This window comes from Aspergillus niger (genome assembly GCF_000002855.4).
Source record: "Aspergillus niger supercontig An11".
Lineage (NCBI taxonomy): Eukaryota > Fungi > Ascomycota > Eurotiomycetes > Eurotiales > Aspergillaceae > Aspergillus > Aspergillus niger.
In genome coordinates, this window is record NT_166526.1 from 647,019 (window position 1) to 667,927 (window position 20,909).

The 20,909-nt window shown below is 51.4% G+C and overlaps 9 protein-coding genes across 9 annotated transcripts; 6 read left to right on the top strand and 3 right to left on the bottom strand.

The window, feature by feature from the left end:
* On the top strand, nt 1-439 carry An11g02570 (hypothetical protein [truncated ORF]; the record flags this gene model as incomplete). Its single annotated transcript, XM_059750131.1, has 3 exons — nt 1-40; nt 167-279; nt 314-439. Coding segments are annotated over 3 exons (279 nt in total), but the record flags the coding sequence as incomplete, so codon positions are not given.
* A 117-nt stretch (nt 440-556) lies between these two features.
* Nucleotides 557-3,037, bottom strand: An11g02580 (uncharacterized protein; the record flags this gene model as incomplete). The annotated part of the gene is made up of 7 exons (XM_059750132.1): nt 557-921; nt 978-1,079; nt 1,131-1,980; nt 2,022-2,195; nt 2,243-2,349; nt 2,528-2,542; nt 2,908-3,037. The coding sequence occupies 7 exons, from the start codon at nt 3,035-3,037 to the stop codon at nt 557-559; spliced, it is 1,743 nt and encodes a 580-aa protein (XP_059601551.1).
* Nucleotides 3,038-3,955: 918 nt separating this feature from the next.
* Nucleotides 3,956-4,871, bottom strand: An11g02590 (uncharacterized protein; the record flags this gene model as incomplete). Its single annotated transcript, XM_001394223.3, has 3 exons — nt 3,956-4,118; nt 4,185-4,662; nt 4,805-4,871. The coding sequence occupies 3 exons, from the start codon at nt 4,869-4,871 to the stop codon at nt 3,956-3,958; spliced, it is 708 nt and encodes a 235-aa protein (XP_001394260.1).
* Nucleotides 4,872-5,762: 891 nt separating this feature from the next.
* An11g02600 (uncharacterized protein) lies at nt 5,763-7,517 on the bottom strand (the record flags this gene model as incomplete). The annotated part of the gene is made up of 6 exons (XM_001394224.3): nt 5,763-5,855; nt 5,913-6,183; nt 6,239-6,549; nt 6,602-6,620; nt 6,678-7,276; nt 7,344-7,517. The coding sequence occupies 6 exons, from the start codon at nt 7,515-7,517 to the stop codon at nt 5,763-5,765; spliced, it is 1,467 nt and encodes a 488-aa protein (XP_001394261.1).
* Nucleotides 7,518-9,503: 1,986 nt separating this feature from the next.
* Nucleotides 9,504-11,113, top strand: An11g02610 (uncharacterized protein; the record flags this gene model as incomplete). The annotated part of the gene is made up of 3 exons (XM_001394225.3): nt 9,504-9,950; nt 10,039-10,865; nt 10,921-11,113. The coding sequence occupies 3 exons, from the start codon at nt 9,504-9,506 to the stop codon at nt 11,111-11,113; spliced, it is 1,467 nt and encodes a 488-aa protein (XP_001394262.1).
* An 822-nt stretch (nt 11,114-11,935) lies between these two features.
* Nucleotides 11,936-14,096, top strand: An11g02620 (uncharacterized protein; the record flags this gene model as incomplete). The annotated part of the gene is made up of 4 exons (XM_001394226.3): nt 11,936-12,089; nt 12,337-13,577; nt 13,636-13,886; nt 14,039-14,096. 4 exons carry the CDS (start codon nt 11,936-11,938, stop codon nt 14,094-14,096), a joined length of 1,704 nt encoding a protein of 567 aa, XP_001394263.3.
* Nucleotides 14,097-15,236: 1,140 nt separating this feature from the next.
* An11g02630 (uncharacterized protein) lies at nt 15,237-17,130 on the top strand (the record flags this gene model as incomplete). Its single annotated transcript, XM_001394227.3, has 2 exons — nt 15,237-15,443; nt 15,547-17,130. 2 exons carry the CDS (start codon nt 15,237-15,239, stop codon nt 17,128-17,130), a joined length of 1,791 nt encoding a protein of 596 aa, XP_001394264.3.
* A 458-nt stretch (nt 17,131-17,588) lies between these two features.
* An11g02640 (uncharacterized protein) lies at nt 17,589-18,300 on the top strand (the record flags this gene model as incomplete). Its single annotated transcript, XM_001394228.3, has 2 exons — nt 17,589-17,832; nt 17,939-18,300. The coding sequence occupies 2 exons, from the start codon at nt 17,589-17,591 to the stop codon at nt 18,298-18,300; spliced, it is 606 nt and encodes a 201-aa protein (XP_001394265.1).
* A 378-nt stretch (nt 18,301-18,678) lies between these two features.
* An11g02650 (uncharacterized protein) lies at nt 18,679-20,712 on the top strand (the record flags this gene model as incomplete). The annotated part of the gene is made up of 5 exons (XM_001394229.3): nt 18,679-18,787; nt 18,909-19,077; nt 19,136-19,180; nt 19,250-19,352; nt 19,411-20,712. 5 exons carry the CDS (start codon nt 18,679-18,681, stop codon nt 20,710-20,712), a joined length of 1,728 nt encoding a protein of 575 aa, XP_001394266.1.
* Nucleotides 20,713-20,909: the final 197 nt, after the last annotated feature.

Consider the following 20,909-nt stretch of genomic DNA (forward strand, 5'->3'; position numbering starts at 1 on the left):
CTTCTTCTTCTTCTTCTTCTTCTTCTCCCTCAACTTCTACGTACACTATCGAGACGTTGCTTCTTAGCTTCATACGCGTTCAAGTGAGTAGTAGAGACTTGATACTCCTGGCGATGATAAACAACTTTTGCTAATTAATGACTCATAGTTAACTTCACTTCTCTAGACGAGACAAACACACATCCCAAATCTATCAAAATGGCCGGTGCTCACCAAGCTTGCCCCTCCTGCGGCGCTGCCATCCCTGGCGAGACTAAGACTTGTGGATCTTGCGGAAAGGTATTTGGTTCTTTTTTGCTTCTTTACCGTATAGGTATCCTGGATGTTCGCTGATTACAATATTCTTATGATAGACCTGCCCTGTTTAAACTCGCTTCGCTTCGATTCGGAGATGATATCTGGCGTTTGGGGGTTGTGTGCGCGAGGATGTGATAAGTAGGCGAAGGGAGGGGATGTGATTATATAACGTGTTGATGAGTGATGACGACGATGATGATGAATATAAATGAAATGATCGAATGAGAGTGTATTAATTCGTTCTTTGTAAGGGTATAGATTACACCATAGTCCTCATATCCACGGTTCGAGTATTCGACCTTTCGGACTGCGTCGAGAGTCGCTCTATACTTCGATCAGGACTATCCTCTCTCGACCGAAGCATGGTTTCCGTGTCCTCTTTATTCTCCTCGTCTTGTTCATCGTCGCTCTCTGATGGCCGCGAGAACCGGTTATTGAGGACCATCGAGTGGCGTTGGGGATCCATCGTGCTGTTGTTGGGTAGAGGCTCGTTCTCTGAGAGAAGGACGACGGTGACTGGATGATCGCAGATACGGGGTACTTTGAGAAGACTGTAGAGTGCGTTGAGAGCAGGGACAGATATGCCGTGGACTACGATGGAGAATAGAACTAGCCAGTAGACGACTGTATCACCGTTGGTTAGAGATTATCTGCCGATTCGGAGTGCAATGCAGACATACCTGGCACCATCGCAGCAGTCATGCTGTTGATCTCTTCGTCACTTTGTCCGGGAGGAGGGAAGAGTCGACGGGTATACTCCACGTACGAGACTGCACCGATTCCTATATATTTGTCTTAGCATGGGAGGTTCAGATAAACGCCTGCAGGCTTACCAATTGGCCCAAAGTGGCCTAGAAAGAGTGCCTCCTTCCAGTCGCTGCAGACCTTGGGCATGAAGCGATATCCCATAAGAATAGCTGGGATGCGCCGAAACACCAAGATCATGAAACCTAATGCAAACAGCCGCCATAGCGTGATCCCCGTATCATGGGGACGTTGGAAGTATGCCCACGGCATGGTCGCCCCCAGGAACATGAACGCTGCGAAATTCAGCAAGGTCTCCATGGTCGAGTTGAACGAATCATGTCGGGCTTGAATTTCTTCGTGATAAATCCCGTTCCAGTTCAAGACACACCCAGCGACAAAGCAAGCGAGCGTCTCATCAGAGCCGAAGCAGCCGCAGGTGCCAACAAGGAGCAGCCCAATTGCCACTGGGACAAGTGTAAAGCTTTCATAATCAATCCACCTGTGCTTGGATGCTTTCTTCAGCAGCAGCTGGCACACGAACCCCACAAATGCACCATATGCTGCGCCTAATAGGATCATGTATAGAACTCCTTCAATAGCCCAGTGTTTGAGTGCCACGCCTGCGCCGCCGCCAAAACGTCCAACTCCAGTTGTCCCGAGTACATCTGGAACTCCCCGTTCCAGGTCAAACTCTTCCAAGCTGAGGGTATTGGCCGGTGCTTCGGCATATCGCAAGAACGAGACCCCCAGTAACAAGAGGGGAAACCCGAAGCCGTCGTTCCCACCTGCCTCGGCGGAGATGAATTCCCGTAGCGGTCGGCGGACGAAGTTGTCGGCAAAAGGACCCTTAGCAATTGCCTGGGATAGAACTGGATCTGTGCAGGTTACACAAGCGCTGATAATGAGTGCTGAGAGCTTTTGTGGGGTGATTAGTCGCTTTCAGAGCTAGCACAGATAGAGAAAAGGGGTAGACATACAAAGGATATGTGTGGGATCACAAGCTTCACACAGGCAGAAGTTGCCAGCCACGAGATGGTCATCAATGGTATTAGGCAGATGATCATTTCCGCCATGCGTTGCCTCAGGTATTTCTTGGGTAGTTCATATCCCACTTTGGCTAACTGAACGCCAATGACTAGACGTGTCAAGCCCTAAAAAGTCAGCACAATTTCTCCCGGTGTTTGCCCGGTAGTCTCACATAGGCTATCTCGCTAGTCTCGTTGTCACTGTCACCTCCCCATTGAGAAACATTCAACAATTTGGCACCGGCTGGCCCAAAGCAGATGCCAACAACGAAGGCAGGCACTGAGAGGCTTTAGCATCAAATTATCTAATGTAGGATCATACAGAATCATACGAGCTTCACCAAGGTACCACCTTTGTTTGACCTTTAAGGAGACGAAGCCGAACAGGAGGATGTAAAAGCCTTGGTGGGGTATTAGTTCCCTTCGTAGAAAGGATTATTGGAACTTCTTCTGCTCACCTGTAACAGAAAGCACTAGATTAAAATTGCTAATGTCAAGAATTGGATGCAACATCCCTGCTAACGCTAAACAGCTGTTGTCTGGGTCCGGCTGGGGCAAGATAAACCCTCACTCCCGAGTCGAGTTAGGGAAATCGCGCATAGAAGATAGACACTGGGTGTCATCAATCTCCTAGAGCCAAAGTTTGAGTGACTGAATTAATGGGTTATTTGTGCCGGTCAAAGATACCAGTCAGATTCTGCCTCGACTAGGGCAGAGGGTCGGGGGAGACTGTCTGTTCATACAGCACGTCCAGACCATCAACAAACTCCTGGTCACCCCTTACTAGTACACTGTATAGCAGCCTGGTGCTGTCACACCCTTCCGACAGGATGCATACATTGTGGGTCCTGATACGCCTCCCTTGCAGGAGGAATTGTAGATTCGAAGCTTGGCTGCGAGGCGTAGATAGGAATGAGCCAAGAATGGGGAGGCCAGGCTGCATCCCGATGAGCGGAATAATTTTGCATGCCGGTATGATATTAAGCTTTCAGTTTGTAGGGAACTCTGGGAATGTAAGAGACCGCGGACAATGTAGCGTGTCAGTATACAGCAAAGGCTTATCTGTAGGCAACAAGGGATGGAAGGACGCAAGATAACGGTAACAATGAGATTATGGCAAGACAAAAATAGCATACCAAGCTGGCAGATGATGCAGGTGGCTCTGGACTTGTCCATCAAGTTTTACTGTGGTACTGCAGCCCAGGGTGCAAGGCAGCTCATTTGGAGACGAAGAAGTAGGGGATAGAAACGAGGGCATTTTTGGCCAGGCGAGACTTAAACGGCAACATATAGGTGTTCTTAGAAATTCCAGGCTCCAATGGCCACGATCACCAGCTGGCGTTCAGACAAAAGGCCAGATTATGCACTCTGGTGGAGAGAAGTATGTTGATTCATAGCCGGCTGTTCTTGCTGCGAGTAGCCGCCAGCCTGAGTGCCTGATCCCGAGGGCTGCAAGGGGCCTCATGCGAAACACGGCCAGTTGACGTATCCGACAGTGGCTTGGACCTGTAAGTGTAGCAGGGAAGAGATGCATCAAGCTCAGCCGGATAATGAAAATAAATGGACAGCCGATATCGAAACCGTATAATGGGAATTTACAGATGCAGCCGAGGAAATGATATTTGGCTAAAGCAAACAAAGGGAATAAGCTCTAAGTTACATGAATCCGTAGAATAAATGGTTGGGAACCGCCTCGCAAATGAGACACTCAGTTAGTCCAACCTGTCAGTATTTGTCTCTCTTCGTCTGTGTACGCTCATATCCACTGACGCGTCAAATTTTAGTATCAACAACCACGCAGACGGCGTTTGATGATGGTCAGAACGAACTATCTATAAGGCCTTGTTGATATCGAATATCCACGATGCAGTCCAGGTAGCGACAGCTTACGCAGTCTTCCGCCACTGGGACCAGATACCGATCAAACTGCTGACCGTTCCTGCAAGACCCACGATGCCGTCATCGAGAGATGCCAGTCCGAGGGCGGACACTGGCACGCTCAGGTCACAAAGGTCGGAAATGAGCTGAATGCGTGCGGCAGAACGCTCCCTGCAAATACAATGTTAGTATACTGACCCAGCGCGAGTAGATTGGGCCAAAGAACATAACACATACTTCTCAAGCTTCTTGGCCTCCACAACACCTTCGCCTTCCTTGCGGTCGAGGGTCTTCTCCTTCTCCCGCAACCTGAACAGAGTGTATACGCCCGCGACAGCGCTGCAGACCAAGCCCGCCATCCATGAACGGTAAGCGTGCTCCTGCAGTCGCTTGGCCGAAGCAAGCTTACGAACACCGATCGTGTCAATAACGGTGACTGTATCGAGAGAGAGGTAGCCCGCGTAGCCAAGCTGACGGCCGACGGCGAGATAACGGAGTACAGGGTCGATAGGGTTCTTGTTGTCGGAGGCCAATGCGGCTGCCTTCAGATGCTCAACAAACTTGCCGATCCGCAGAATCTTCCGAGTTGTTCCGAACTGCTTCTTGACAGCGTTGAAAGGCTCGATGGCGGACTGGGGGCGGTTGGTGCGGTAGAGGTACCAAGCATAGAAGCGGGAGAAGTACTGCAGGGTTCGAAGGATCTTATCGCGACCGACTGAGAGATATTAGTGATATGCTGGAATGTGATCAAGTGTATCCTGCAGAAGCACGAGAGACATCTCCCCTGCATTGGGGCATATTGCTCTCTCCCGGCCGAGAAACCAGCAGCGCAGGACAGATAGAAAGCCGGCACGTACCGGTCGTTGCGACAAAGCGCAGGTAGTGCGCCAAGGCGGGATGGTAAACTAAAGCGTCTGCGACCATGTTGATGATGGCTGAAGTATGTGTTGGTTCGATGGGAAAGGTTCAAGTGTCGGTTAGTTATTGAAAGGGTAGAAAAAGGCGGGAGTCGAATTCCGCGCGGTGTCGGGACGGCGTGGGGACCGAGAAGGGAGACGAAGCTCTGGCGGGCTAGCGGATGGAGAGGAGAGGTCAGGTGTGATACAGACTGGAGATGGATAGGATACTCCGCACCAAGGATGGAAGGAAGAAAAGACGGGGGAGGGGCGGAGAAAAGGATATTAGTAGTAAGGGTCGAAGGGCTGGCTGATGGATGATAGGATCGGTAAATGAGCGGCCGGCGATCGCCCGTCTGTTGGAGGTGAAAGACTTCGGGAGTTGGAACCTCGGCTGGTCGGACCATCCAAGCTGTCAATCACAAGATCCTCCCTAATCCACTCTCCCCGCCATGCAAACTACGGGTCCAGCTGGTCTTCAACAATCATCTTTTTTTATTATTAATTTTCCCCTTCTTTTCCTTCGACGAAATAACATGAAGCATAATAATAGTATTTCTATACATTACATCAATGGCACATAGTCATCGAGTCATTAGCCATACTCTCTTATCTTAAGACCCTGAGCATCCTTTCCAGGGCTCCGATCGGGCAAATTGTTCGTTACCAAAATTGCACTTCTGGGCGTATTCTCTTCTGGGGTCGCTTGGGCATCTTAACTCCAACTTCAATCGTCGATCATCGCCGGTTCGCTGCTTGGGCTTTCTTAATGGATGTTGCATGGGCCGTTCGTCTGCTGGATGTCGCTTGGGGTACGGGAGGGTTGACGCCTGTTAGGCTGGGGCGTTGACCGGGTAAGCGGTTCAGATGCGTTGCTTTAGCAGGTCCGTAAGGCGCGCGGGTTGCAGGAGGAAATCGATTACCGCTCCTCTCGGTTGCCCATGGCAGAAGTATCGTAACCATGGGCCTCAAGATAGGCCCGGAATTTGGCGTCCTCATAAGTGATGGTGTCCTGTATGAGACTATTAGCCTATTCTCTCGCCTGGACGGACCCAAAAGTATGGCATACCTGTCCGATGTTTGGCAGGAGGAAAAAGGCCAAAGCAGCACTAAAAATGCAGAGTGAACTGGAGACGAAGAAGGGGTCCTGGCCGGACCGGACCTTGTTAGGCGCGTTGTCTTGAATGATCGGGATCACATATGTCCCAACAAACGCGCCTATCTTTCCAGCAGCAGCAGCGATGGCGTAGAACTGGCCCCGTACAGCGGTTGCACTGCTCTTGGCACAGCACAATCCAATGTTGTCGCCCGGGCCAAACTCACCAAGACTCGAGAAAATGCTAGGTTCATAAGTTAGCAGATGAGACATCATTATGATGCAAGGCCAGGGCTTACCCGAAAACCACGACGAATGCTGCGACATTCTTGGGCGTTGAGAGATACTCATAGCAGCCGGACATGATAAAACCAACAATGCCTTGCAGCAAGACACCGAGGGCCAGGGTATTGCGGGGCCCCAACCAATCACTCGCCAATGCTCCTAGAAAAGATCCGGGGATGTAGAAGGAATATGTCAGTGTAGTCCAACCGAAGCTCTTCCAGAGTGGAGCACTGTCCCCCAAGATGATTGCGATCCAGTCAGACGAGTAGATGCTGAAGGAATAAGAAGAAAAGTCATAGAGGAACCAGATCAATGAGCATATAAACTGTCCATGGTCAGTAATGCTCTGCCCACTGGCTAGAACGGGGCACACAAACCAGACGCTTCCAATAGAACCTATGAATGTGCGATTAGTCGTGGAATACAATAAGTGATAATAGCCAGGCAGCTTACTTGATAATCAACCAAAGAGGGAACTTGTGCATGCGCTCGCGGTTAAACTCCTCGGGCTCCTCCAACTTCAACCGGAGATAGATCAGACTAAGAGGTGGAATGACACCAAGACCCAATCCGATACGCCAGACCGCACGCAGATGGTTTTCGGTGAAGATCAAAACCAAAATCATCGAAACCAAGGCGGAGACAACATAGGCAAAATCGATCTGGAAATTGGTGAACATCACGAACCATCGGTTGCGATGGCCTTGCTTGAGTTCACCAGTGTTCTCCGCGGCTGCGACAGACCCTGCAGGGTACTCGCCGCCAATTCCAATTCCTAGGAAGAAACGGTATGCGGTAAGGGCAGCAAATAAGCCATAATGGCTGTTATGGTATCCATAGGATCCAGCACACAAAGCGGCAAAGAGGAACAAAATGATCGTAGAGATCATTAAAGACCATTTTCTCGACCAGTGGTCACTTGTGTATCCAAAGATAAGCATACCGACCACAGTACCTGCGAAAGTAATCGAAGATACATTCTGGCTGGCGGGCGAGTTGGCGTATTCATCAGGGTAGAGCCTCTTCAGGATCGTATTTACAGGTCCAATGATCTGTAAACAACCCAGATTAGCAAGACCAACAAATGCCACAAATCCAGTCTATTTTGAGTGTACGAACCCCATTGAGGTAGCCATCAGAGAAGAGACCAGCGCCGCAAGCAATTGTGGGCCAACTGCGCTCCCAACGGCTCTTGCCTACCGCAGTTTCCTCCAAAGGAATTGCGTCGAGAGAAGCGGGGGCCTTTTCCGGAGGAACATCGACCTTGGACTCAACGTCCGGTTTTGGTTCCATGCTGACTGCTTTTGCAGGTCAATTTAGGTTCACAGCCCTGGATTGTCGCAAAAGAGGAGAAATTGGCCCACTCTGTGTGTATACAAAGGGCAATTGTCTCTTTAAAAAACAAGTGTAACCCTGTCAAGATGAGGGACTCGGAAGACACCGAAAGAGGAATAATTAAACGGCGATTACGCCTATATATCAGAGGAGTGAGAGTAGAAGATCAGTGGAAAGGACAGGGGAAGAAACAGGAATCTAGGGGTATAAGTACTACAAAGGAGAAAGGAACTGGAAAAAAAACTTTCGGTGGGCAAGAGGACCAGCGAGAGAACAGCGTCAAGGCACATGATGGATTTCCTCTTTGATCCTTGGTCTTCCATTCCCACGCTAAGCTGGCCGGCGAGGTTGTATTGGCCCCTCCCTGTGTAGCCTTAGCGTCAGTATCACCGCGGGTCAAGAAGGTAAGTGGATCCCAGTACCCCATCTTCCCTATCAAGCCCAACTATGCACTATGCCTGTTAGGGTGTAGTCCACCCCGTCTCCATGTGCTGTTATTCGCTGATGCCTCAGTCTTGATTTGACCAGCCGAATCTCATCGAAGCATATGCGAGATTCTTTAGCCTCGTTGACTTTGTCTGGTCTGCTACAAAATTTTTTTCCTCGCCCCATAGCACGTGCTAGATGCAGCACGTACTGTACGCTATTGCGAGACGACTGAGAATCGCTGCAAAGCCTAGAAAATCCCCATAATCGATGAGGTATACTGTGTACTAGTTGGTAAGAGATGATACCTTTTACCAGCCACTTGCGGACAACGCTATGCGACTAGTGAGCAGACAGCCTTTGATACCGGAGTACCCCGAGGTAACCTTGCCATTAAAGTACGCATGTCAGACCCAATTATCACTAAGCCTAGTTCACATTTGCCGTCTCTCAAGGCTAAGAGCGGACCATTATCGTGCATATTCCGTAGACTACGCCTTATCCTAGATGCAAATGATAAGCACCAATGTCGGATGTGGCTTTCCGCCACATCTTCAATGATCTGGTGGAAACTGCACCCTTAACTGACCTTATATCGAATTAATACCATGCAGGCATTAAAGCTCTGATTCATGCGAAACTGGCAATCCAGCTGGAAGGCAGCAGCATCAATGAAAGGGTATTAGTTGCGATCCACGGTTTAGCTGCCAGTGATCAAGTTGCGTTTGTTATTAGCCTGCCGTGAGCGCAAGTGTGGTCCTCAGTCCACCCAAAAACTAGATCATCTTACTCCAGTCTACTAACGGAACTCACCAAAACAGTCAACTCCGTGGATGATCATCTGTACGTAGTATACGCGCAACACCCTCGCGGTGACAGGAAGATTGTAAAGGATCGGACATTCGATGATGGTTTACATCCAATAGAATGCATCATAAATACGTCTACTACTGTATCCTCCATTGCTCTTCCGGTGTCTGGCCATAAGCACAGTCATTAACACCGCCCTATACGGTTGCAGAAATAATGAAAAGGACGATAACTTTTCGGCATCAGTACATGTAGGACGTTGTATAATGGTGCATGTCAGACGTAATAATTAAGCGGCTGAGAAGCGTTCGCTGGCGTTGTGTTCGACGGCTTGCTCTCATGAACGATATAATACGTGTAGCATCCCTAGTGCCCACAAACATTAACTAAACGTTCAGAGAGCCATCGTTTTCTAGAAATGAGTCTTTCACCCAGATAAGCTCGACTTTGTTTACGTCTCGATGGTGTTCAGCCTATAAACTGTTCGAATGGCTGTTGAAACCTGGAAGCGGCTTCGGCAGCCGGAACAACATTTCCCCAGCTGAGCTCGGGTCAGCTACGTTCCATAGGTGATGTATCTGCCTCATCCATCATCAACCCCAGACCCTCTGCTCACTTGACCTTCAAGCTTCGCTCCATAGCCTCTTCATTTCAACTTGCCTATACGCATCTCTTTCATAGCTCGATATCTCACCCCCATTTGTCAACATGGGGTCCGATCCGCAGTACATAAAGTACCCTGATCTCAACCTCGCCCAACATGTCTTCAACCTCTCCAACCCTGCATGCCCGCAAACAGTGCGACAGACATCATTGAAGAGACTTCAAGATGTTATCTCCGAGAACAAGATGGCTCCATTCTACCGACACCTCGCTCATCCCGTTGAAGGCATTCTGAACCACTCTGGTGAAGGTGTCGCCCAGCACCCGACCAAGTCCCTGATTACGTCAAATATGCTGGCTTCGCGGAAGTCGCCTCAGAACATAGACTTTCCCTGGGATGAATCCCTGTACCAGTCATTGGTGGAAGACAACCGGAAGGAGTTGGAAGCCTTCCAAAAGGAGGAGGATGAAGCTGAGGAAGCCGCCGGGGAAACTGAGGTGCTGGCCGCACGGGGTAAGCGCGCCGAGTTCTGGGCACGTGTAGGCGATAAGGTATGTCTTGAGAAGCTTCAGCTAGGAGTCTATCCGAGATAAGCTCTGCATGATGGTTGATTTGCTAACCTCAGTTCGTGGCTGGCAGGACAAAGCTATCGAATCCCACGAGGCCCTCCTTGAGAAGACGACATTCCTCGGAACCAAGATCGACCTGATGCTGGCTATAATCCGGATTGGCCTTTTCTTCGGGGATACCCATTCTGTCAAGAAGAGCATTGAGCGGGCAAACACTCTCATTGAAAGTGGAGGAGACTGGGACCGGAGAAACCGCCTCAAGGCATACAAGGGCCTACATCTACTCACCATCCGTTCATACAGTCTTGCTGCCCCTCTGCTCCTGGACAGTCTATCGACCTTCACCAGCTACGAACTGTGCAGCTACTCGTCCCTGGTCATCTATTCGATCCTTGCGGGCTCATTATCCCTGAAGCGAGTCGACTTCAAGGCAAAGGTTGTGGATGCACCCGAGATCAAGGCCATTCTTGGACCTGGAGAGGACCGCCTAGCTGCTCTGACCGGCGAGATATCCTCCGGGCCGGGTGCCCAGGATGAGGAGATGAAGGATGCTACTGTCACCAGAGCGGCGCCGACCACGGCTACCACTGTGGTTAACCTCACTACTCTGGGAGCGGGATCTGGCATCCAGTCTGAAGCCGAAGCGCCCGTGGACTTTTCGCCTCTTGCAAACCTGGTAGACAGCCTGTACACCGGCAACTACCGGAATTTCTTCGTAGCGCTGGCAGCCGTGGAGGACAACTTCCTGAACCAGGACCGTTACTTGCACGAACACCGCGCGTGGTTTGTGCGCGAGATGAGACTTCGTGCGTACCAGCAACTGCTGCAGAGCTATCGCGTTGTTGGCCTGAACAGCATGGCCAGCGACTTTGGCGTCACTGTAGACTACCTGGATCGGTAAGTCCGCCATTGGACCAGTATCGGTTAGAACTGTGTTGACTGACAGCTACAGGGATCTTGCCAAATTCATTGCCAGCAACCGGATTGCATGCACCATCGATCGGGTCAATGGCATCATCGAGACGAACCGACCAGACGACAAGAACAAGCAGTACGCGGATGTTGTGAAGCACGGCGATGCCCTGATTACGAAACTGCAAAAGTACGGACAAGCCGTGCGGTTGCGAGGAAGCGAACGGAGCTAGAGGGGGTTCTGCCAGGGACGGAGTGGTCTGATCTTGACTCACCGCACATGGTTTATGACTCGCTAGATGAGAGACTCAGTGATTTATACATCTTTTGACACCGTTGACCATTGACACTGCGAGCGTCCAGACACGTGAGGCTGCTGTATCATACATATAATGACCTGAAGACAACATGACCTCAAGGAAATTTGGCCAATTGTGGGGAGTGGACCAAAGCTATTCCCACCGACATATGGTAGACTAGAACCAGGCAAGTCGTAGAGCCCTATCTTTCTAGTAAACAGTAGATACTCCGTACCCGAGCCGAAGTTCGGGAGGCTCCGGAGAGCGTGTGGGATCATGGGGATGACTGGCCTTCATTGGACCAACCATAGCAGACATGGGTGTAACGCAGTCCTCAGCCGGCTAGTCTCAAGCCACCACAGCGTACACAGTGCGACGCCCATCTGTACACATTTGCCAGTCGATAGATCAGATATCAATGCATATAATCGACTTCGATCGTCCCCTTTCTGATAATGCCCTGCCCATAAAAGGAAAGGAACCGTTCCTGACCCAGTGGGGGGAACCAGCTGAGTCATCTACTCACCGCCCCGTGGGATTTCCCTCGTGGATTTCTGCGTTTTTTTCTCCGTCTGGGATCTGCTTTCCGGCCCACGATCAGGCATTCTTTCTTCGCATTGTCGGCCTATCAGACGGGCTTGCCTTTTTCTTTGCTTCAAGGAGCACCCTGTTGCGACGTCTCCCCCGCTAGCCCCCACGGTGGAGAAGGATTGATCGTGCAATTGGCCGACGTATTCGAGCAAGAGTGCCGACATAATGACCTGGCAAATTAAGCTCGCCTCTCAACTGCGGGCAACTCCGCTGCGATGCGCTGTTTCCCGGCCGAATGGTGCCTGGCTGTCGTGCCATCAGAACGGCCCGCGCCATTTCTCCTCCAGGGCAGTCCTACCCGCCGGCTCTCTGCAAAGGGGTGAGTCTTTTTTTGTTTCTTTTACTTTTCCCCCCTCCTGCGTTGCTGCTGGTCATTGGATGTGGTCCCCTCCCCCATGTTCCGATTGTCAGACGGCCTCTTCCAGCCAGCCCCGATCTTGTGACATCCGGTCCCCCACCGTATACTTCCCATACAAATGGACCTCCTCCGCCATTCGGACAGATACCCTCTGCACTTGTCCTACAAAGGGTCAGTTAGCTAATTATATACCTTACGACCATTACAGAGTCCACCATGACCGTTACCCTCACTGCTAAGCGCACCCTGACCGCCTCCGCCGGCGGTCGTCTCAACTTGGACAACATCAACCCCCACGTCAAGGCCGCCAAATATGCCGTCCGTGGTGAGCTGGCCGTCAAGGCCGAGGAATACCGTGTGAAGTTGGCTCAGGGAGACAAGTCGTTGCCTTTCGACAGTGTCATCTTCGCCAACATTGGCAACCCTCAGCAACTGGACCAGAAGCCCATCAGCTTCTTCCGTCAGGTCCTCAGTCTTCTTGAGAACCCCTCCCTGTTGGAGAACCCCGAGGCTCTCCGTACGTCGTTCGGCTACCAGCAGGATGTCATTGACCGGGCCAAGACCCTTCTCGCCGATGTCCAGAGCGTCGGTGCCTACAGTCACAGCCAGGGTGCCCCTATCATCCGTGACAGCGTCGCCAAGTTCATCGAGGAGCGTGATGGATTTCCCGCCAACCCCCAGGACCTGTACCTGACCGGTGGTGCCTCCTCCGGTGTGAGCACTCTTCTGAACGTCATCTGCGATGGCCCTAGTGCTGGTGTCCTTGTGCCCATTCCTCAATACCCTCTTTACACCGCTACATTGTCCCTCCTCAACGCTCAATGCGTTCCTTACCACCTGGAGGAGCACAGGGCCTGGGGTACCGATGTCAATGCTATCCGTGAGAACCTTGCTCAGGCCAAGGCTGCTGGCACCGATGTCCGTGCCATTGTTGTGATCAACCCCGGCAACCCGACCGGTGCTTCCCTCAGTGCTGAAGACATCAAGGGTGTGCTCGACCTGGCTGCGGAGGAGAAGCTGGTGGTCATTGCGGACGAAGTCTACCAGACCAACGTCTTCACCGGCGAGTTCATCTCCTTCAAGAAGAGACTCCGTCAGCTGCAGCAAGAAGTGCCCGGCAAGTACGACAGCGTGGAGCTGGCCTCCCTGCACAGTGTCTCCAAGGGCATGGTTGGTGAGTGTGGTCACCGTGGTGGCTACTTTGAGCTGGTCGGATTCGACCCCGAAGTTGCGGCCCAAGTCTACAAGTACGTCAGCATCATGCTCTGCCCGCCGGTTATCGGTCAGTGCCTGGTCGAGCTGATGGTGAACCCTCCCAAGGAGGGTGAGCCCAGCCGTGCCGTGTACGAGAAGGAGTACAATGGCATTCGTGACGGTCTGCGCAAGCGTGCTTTTGCTTTGTACGAAGCCTTCCAGCGCATGGAGGGTGTTGAATGCCAGGAGCCCCAGGTATGTAACTCTGGACAGTAGATTATCCTACGGACAGTTCACTAACCAATGACTCCAGGGCGCCATGTACCTCTTCCCCACTATCACCCTTCCCCCCAAGGCCGTCGAGGCTGCCAAGGCTGAGAACCGTGCCGCCGACGAGTTCTACTGCCTCCGTCTCCTTGACGCCACCGGTGTCTGCGTCGTTCCCGGCTCTGGTTTCGGCCAGAAGGAGAACACCCTGCATTTCCGTACGACGTTCTTGGCCCCTGGAACCGACTGGGTTGAGCGGATTGTCAAGTTCCACTCGGAGTTCATGGCCAAGTACAAGTAAGCAGAACTGGTAGGTATACCAGCTGCACGCGTTATGAATATATAGAGCTATACCATTTTCTTGTTAGAAGACGGACATATCAAATAGAAACCTATTAATATCCGAGAAGCTGCCACTTTCCTCGGTTGTCTACCTCACATGCCGACAGTTCCCTGAGTGCTCAACTAAGTAACTCAAACGAAGACAGACGGCCATCATTTACGTAAATGTGTCTCAGGAGGCAGTAGAGTAAAAGTTTGTCTGTCATAGTTTTGGCGCAATAGTAGTTTGCTAATGTATGATTAAATAACTCACTCAATAGTGTCCACTTTGCATCGACGTTGAGTTACCCCACGGGCCCATCCCCAAACATCAATCAATTGCCGTCCAAGTGGAGACCACCCACCACACCATGACCCAGATTTCTGGAGTGGAACCGATGGGATGAGTGAATGAAAAATGATTCCGGGGCCGAGGGTAGCCGATCCACTCGATATTCTCTAGTTTATTTTGGATCGAACATGTGCGGGATTGTGGGTGTTTAGAGTAGGGTTTTATGCATATGTTGATTTCATCGAAGTGAGTAATATCGACTTGGTGGTGGGTGGTATTTGGCTGATTCTAGGATATGTTGGAAAATCTGTCAGTTAAGCCCGGCTTTCAGGATTGATTTATCACTCTACTATTGATTCCATAGTAGCTAGATTAGTTGGGTGGCTAGAATGAGGCCTTGATTATTACCCTTAAGGTATTTAGATAGGGTGAAGCCTAAGGAACGGGCATTGCGAAGTGGAGGGATTGTTTCATTGGATTTGGTGGGAGGTAATTGTAAAGATGGCTCATCATCTGGAGTCGCGCAATGCGGAGAAGCTCGAACAGACAACTTCTCAGATAGTTAGTTATATCTTTTTGTGAGTTAAGAGGTCTAGTACTCTTGCTGCTAAAATTTCTACATGTATGAGCGATGATAGGTCGGATTTCTAGTTTAGTATACTACTAGGAGTGTGATACCCGGATCCGCGATAGTAAGATCCCAATACTTGGTGTGCTGTCATGTAGTCAGAAACAGAGGATAACTTATTCATATTATATTGTTCTCATTAGCAGAGGGCGATAAATGATGTCATGAAGTACAAATGGCCGTCTTGAGGGAAGGATGATCCTTTGACATCTAATGTGAGTATTGTGAGTCAGAAGCTGCATAATCCTTATTTTCAGTTATTGCATGACAGCGTCCATATCATGATAGATATCATGATTTTTGTATATCTTAAGGAATGGGAACGCGCCTAGATACTAGTTATTATCTCCCACGCGATTTGTTATTCATATAGTCCATTAGTCCAATCGATCTGAAGTCATTGGAAATGATTATGTCATCCACCCCCGCCTTCAGGCGCAACTTATCGCGAATTCCTCAACAAAGTGCGCCAGGGAGCAGTCTTGTGTCGCAAACAAGCACTAGCCATCCTGTACCCCCTCTAATAAAGGCATGCTCAAAAGACTCAACATCAAATACTTCAGGCACATCGTTGATTTCGAACATGGGTGACAAGGATGACGGTCCGCTACAGGTTAGTCTGCCTAAAATTGTGCGCGCCTTTCGCCAACACAAACGCAATGGCCGGTGCCAAACGGGATGTAAACAGCTGATGCTGAGATCGAATCGCGTCGTAGGACCTGGAAAAGACATACTGCCCTCCTCTGGACCCTGCCTTGCTCACAGCCATCGCCTTCGACTATGACCTTACAGACTCTGCTCAACTTGGCCAACTGCGCGAGACTCTTGATGCACTTCGGCTGTCTGCATGGGAACAGGAGGATTTACCCTTCGACCCCTCCGGCACGTCCGGTTTAGGTGCAGGACATGGCCTAGAAGCGGATGGGTCCTCTGAGCTTAGTGAGTCCCAGGGAGACCGGTCGCGGGAGACAGATGTCACTAGCCTCACGTCGGGCTTCTCTTCGGTCGGTATCAGGGACCATGTCTCGTATACTATTGGACCGGATGGGTCTCTCCATCTATCCGGAGCGAATGAAGAGGATAAGATCGGCTATTTGACTGAGATGTTCCCGTCAGTTGACCGGTTTACAATCCAGCACACATTGAAGAAGTCTAATGGGGACATTGATCGCTCGATGGACGTCCTTCTCAACTTGTCGTTCTTTGATGAGCAAGTACCTGATGAGGATGGGGTGGTCACTGTCCCTAAGGGGGTGGATGGCTTTGATGACCCGAGAGCAAGCAAGAAGCAAGCTCGTAAGCGTAAACCCAAGAACAAGAATGGCCGAAGACAAGAGGTCCTATCATCCATGAGCTCTGAGGCTAGTTTCGAGAACACAACGAACAAGTGGGATGCTGCTGGAAAGGACGTTGAGTTCATTCATGCGCGAACCTCGGCGATACTGAAAAAGGAGACCGTCCGCTCAACTTATCACGCTAATGGGGCCTCACTTCCTGCTACAATCAGGGCTCTTGCCGATACACACGCCCCTAAGAAGCAGATCGATGAGGATCCGGTGACGGTTACGCAAGTGGCCGAGCTTACGCAAGAATTTCCGTCGGTGCCACCGCTCACATTTGCCGGCTTGCTTAAAATCACGAGAAGTTCTGTATCAGCCGCCAGTGAGCTCGCGGCGGCTATGCTGACAAGCCCCGTGGCTCCGTCCATAACTGAGATAATCAAGATCACCACAGCACCCCCACCAGTGGACGTTGACGAGGAGATTCCGAAACGAGGCGCTGCGCCGGTCACCCGAGACCTCAACCGAGCAAGAAGTGCAGCAGGCGTGCATTTTGCAGCTGGTGCTGAGGCACTGTCAAAAGCATCGGTAGCATATCGGCGCGGTAAATCAGATCGGTTGATGGGAGGTGCGGCTGCCTACTACTCCGCAGTAGGACGAGACCACTTGGAACGAGCCAAACGCAATGCCGCTGCTGCCGCCGATGCCCTGGTAGACACACAGTCTACATGGAACTCGCTGGATCTGCATGGTGTATCTGTACAGGATGCAGTGCGGATCGCTAGCGAGCGGGTGTCTGAATGGTGGGACTCTCTAGGCGATGCCAAATATTCGCGTGGAAGTGGAGCTAGAGATCCTATTCAGGGTGGCTATCGCATTGTTACTGGGCTTGGACGGCATAGTCATGATGGCACTTCACGCTTGGGCCCGGCTGTTGCAAAGATGCTGGCCCGAGAAGGCTGGAGGGTAGAGATTGGTGCCGGAGTTTTGACCGTCGTTGGAGTTGTCCGACGTCGCTGATGCATGGCATGATGGATTTTGGTTACCCTTTTGATGTCCCCATTTAGCGGCTGATGCATACGAGATACCCGGAGGCGTTCATGTAGAGAGAGCGAATCTAGAAGGAGCGCTTTTGCTAGACATTCGATGTACATAACATCTGCTGTACATACATGCATACAGGACTTGAAGACAGGCATTCTCATGATGATTTGATGAAGACAAGGTTAGCTTCTGGTGCTCTATAAATCGTAGGCGATATTGATATAAGAAAAGATAACTGATAGGGAGTTTTGGTGTTTCCGTCCGGATGACGTAAAAAGACCAAGCAAATCAAAGCTTCAGCGGCGACCTTCAATCAAAGCGACTAACTAACTTTCCTTCACTATTCTTCCATGAGACTCTCTTGTTGTCAGTGACTAACTGTCATACCTATCTGCTACCTCCCACTAATTCGTTCCATATCAATTCACACCCCGATGCGCTTCCAGGGCCTGATCCCCGCCCTCCGCACCATCACACTACCCCTCCGATCGCACTCGGTCCGAGCCCTCCAGCGACCTCCTCTCCCCATCCCCAGCGCAACTGTCCTCAAAGCCGGTCCCACGATCCCCTTCCTAGGCGCATTATTCGGATCTAGCGCGAAATCCGACTCCCAGTCTAACAACATGTCCTATCCCGACCAGCGCAGTGATGATGCATGGCAAGCTGTGCTAAGTCCTGGTATGTATGCCTTTATTCTCATTTTCTACCTACTTGCCCCTCATCTGCTCCACGGTGCTAGCTTTCTATTGGTATAAAGAAAAAAACTAACTCAAGCCAATAAAAGAGCAATTTCGAATCCTCCGCCAAAAGGGCACGGAGCGACCCTTCACGGGCGAATACGATTCCCACTACCCTTCCCAGGGAGTCTATAACTGCGCGGGATGCAATGCGCCGTTGTACAAGGCAACACATAAATTCAAGTCAGGATGTGGATGGCCTGCGTACTTTGATTCCATCCCCGGGGCGGTTACAAGACATACGGATCGGTCGTTCGGAATGGAACGCACGGAGATCGTGTGTAGTAACTGTGGGGGACATTTGGGACATGTGTTTAAGGGAGAGGGATATTCGACTCCCACGGATGAGAGGCATTGTGTGAATAGTGTTAGTTTGCGGTTTAAGGAGGATGAAGGTCAGGGGAACTAAAAGGGGGTGGAAGGCAAATGGGGAAGGTTCGGTGTAGAGTACTGTAGTTGTATGACGAAGAGATGAAGAAATGAGAAGAAGATGAAGAAGAAGATGATGATCGTCGCTGTTTGTCTGCGACACTGGTAACTCTCATACAATCAATCAAAGGCAATCAATCTAGATCAAACGGCATCGCTGGCACGTGCCGCTGGCCGGTCGGAGGTCAACCCACCGCCTACAGAATTATGATGCCTGAGGCCAACAAGACACCGCAACCCGCCACTTGGTGGCCCTTGACGTCTCTCCGTTTCAACTCCCCTTTATTATTGCGTCTCCTTTCTCTCCTCTCCGGTTGCATTCCCTGGTAATTCGACTCGGACTGCGTCCATAGCTGTGATGTCTCGACGTGCTACGCCGTCCCAGGCTGCTCAGAACCAGCAGATCATCAAGAGTCTGCTGAAACTCGAACAAAACAAGATATGTGCCGATTGCAAGCGCAATAAGCGTTAGTGACTCCCCGCGGATAACTCCAAACCTACGCCTGTTGTGTTTTGGTACCACAGACCTCGTTCAATGTGAACGATCTGGTGAATTATGCGATCGCTAGCTAATAACTTTCTTCTTAGATCCTAGATGGGCATCATGGAATCTGGGAATCTTCATCTGTATCCGTTGCTCGGGCATTCATCGCGGCATGGGCACCCATATTAGTCGGGTGAAGTCAGTCGACCTTGACTCATGGACGGACGAACAACTTCAAAGTGTCATAAGATGGGGAAATGCTAGGGCCAACAAGTTAGTGTCTCATGGCATTTTGGGTGTATTCAGGCTTTAAGCTCATTGTCTATGGCAGATATTGGGAAGCGAAACTGGCACCCGGTCACGTCCCCTCGGAAGCGTAAGTGGATAACTTCCCCGCATATTGGTCAGTATCATAGCGTCATGGCTAAGTGGATGCCTTGAACAGGAAAATTGAGAACTTCATCCGGACAAAGTACGAGTCCAAGCGATGGGTTATGGACGGCCCGATGCCCGATCCTAAGACCCTGGATATTGGCGACGACGACGTGGTAAGTTATCCGGAGTTGTGTAACGTTATATGATGAGAACTAACACATGTCGTCAAAGCCTCTCGCAGTGGTTCAAGAAAAAGCGAAGATTGAACGCTCCGCTTCTCAGCGTGTGGCCGCGTCTAGTCAACCCGCAGTCCATCGCCAGCAACAGTCCATCGATCTATTCGCCGACGACGATATCGCCCCTCCCGCGCGCCCTAGCACAACAGAACCCACCCCCCGGGCACCACCTAAGCAACCACAGTCTGCTCCTGCTCCTAAGCCAGCGGCTCGTCCCGGGGATTCGTTGCTGGGTCTGGACTTCTTCGGAAGCACTCAGCCTGCTCCTACCAGCCGCCCAGCTAGTACGGCCTCGACCCCCACCGGCTCGACCGGGATGTCTAGGCCCGATCTGAAGCAGTCGATTCTTTCGCTATACTCAAAGCCCCCGCCTGCTACGACGCAGCACGAGCGTACATCTTCATTTGGCGATCTGGCATCCCCCGCACCGGGTTCATCGGCCTCTAACATGGGTGGCTTGACCGATGCTTTCAGCGGACTGAGCATTCCCTCGTCCGCCTCCCCTCCGGCCCCTAAACCGGCCGAGAAACCCTCACCTTTCGCTAACTTGACGAGCTTTGCCAACATGAAGTCTACGCCAGCAGCTCCCAAAGTGTCTTCGCCCACTGCCTCCGTTGGAAGTGGAGGTGGTAGTCTGTTTGATAGCCTCACTTCTCCCACTGTTCCCCCGCCGAAGCCGCAGTCCCGGACCGCATCGATCTCGTCGAACGGTCTGGACGCGGGTTTCACCAGCTTTGCGTCTCCTCCGCCGCCAAAGCCTAACCCCCCTAAGTCGCCCTTGTCTGACGACTTGTTCGGGCTTTCTTCGCCGGCCCCGGCCCCGCCGGCTGCAGTCTCGCCTCCATCGGCATTCACGTCTACCTCTCCGCAGCAGGAGTTGAAGTCTGCTTTCAACCTTACCCCAGCTCCCGCCCCGGCCCCGGCTCCGAAGCCATCAGTGGCTAGCACCACCTCCGTTGCGAGCGTGCTTCCTCCAAGTACCATTGATCCCTGGGGAGGTAATGCGTGGAGCACCCCGGAACCTGCGCCCGCAGCACCTGCCGCTTCGGCTTCGATGATGAAGGTGCCTGACACTCTGACTGCCAATGATATCGGTGCGGGCTGGGGCGCTCCGGCTTTGTCGGCCGGTTCCAAGCCGGCCCCAACTGTCGCTGCCGATGAGGACTTTGGCGGATGGGCCAGCGCGGCACCCATCTCGTCGACCACCACCACTACGACTACCACCACTAATGCTCCTTCCAAGCCGGCGGGCGGGTTTGGCGGAGCGGACGATCTATTTTCTAATGTTTGGGAGTAAGGGCTGTGCGCCATCTCGCTTTTGCCTCTTTGCACATATTTGTGGTGTTTATCGTCTATCTAATAGACTTGAGCGGCAGGTTTCCAATGTCATTTCATTTCTATTCCGTTCTTATCCATTGTAGCCGCTTTCTCCTTGCTTGTCTCCCATTCTCTGCTTTGGTGCCGTGCTTCTTCTCTTTTTCCTTTCCTTTCTCA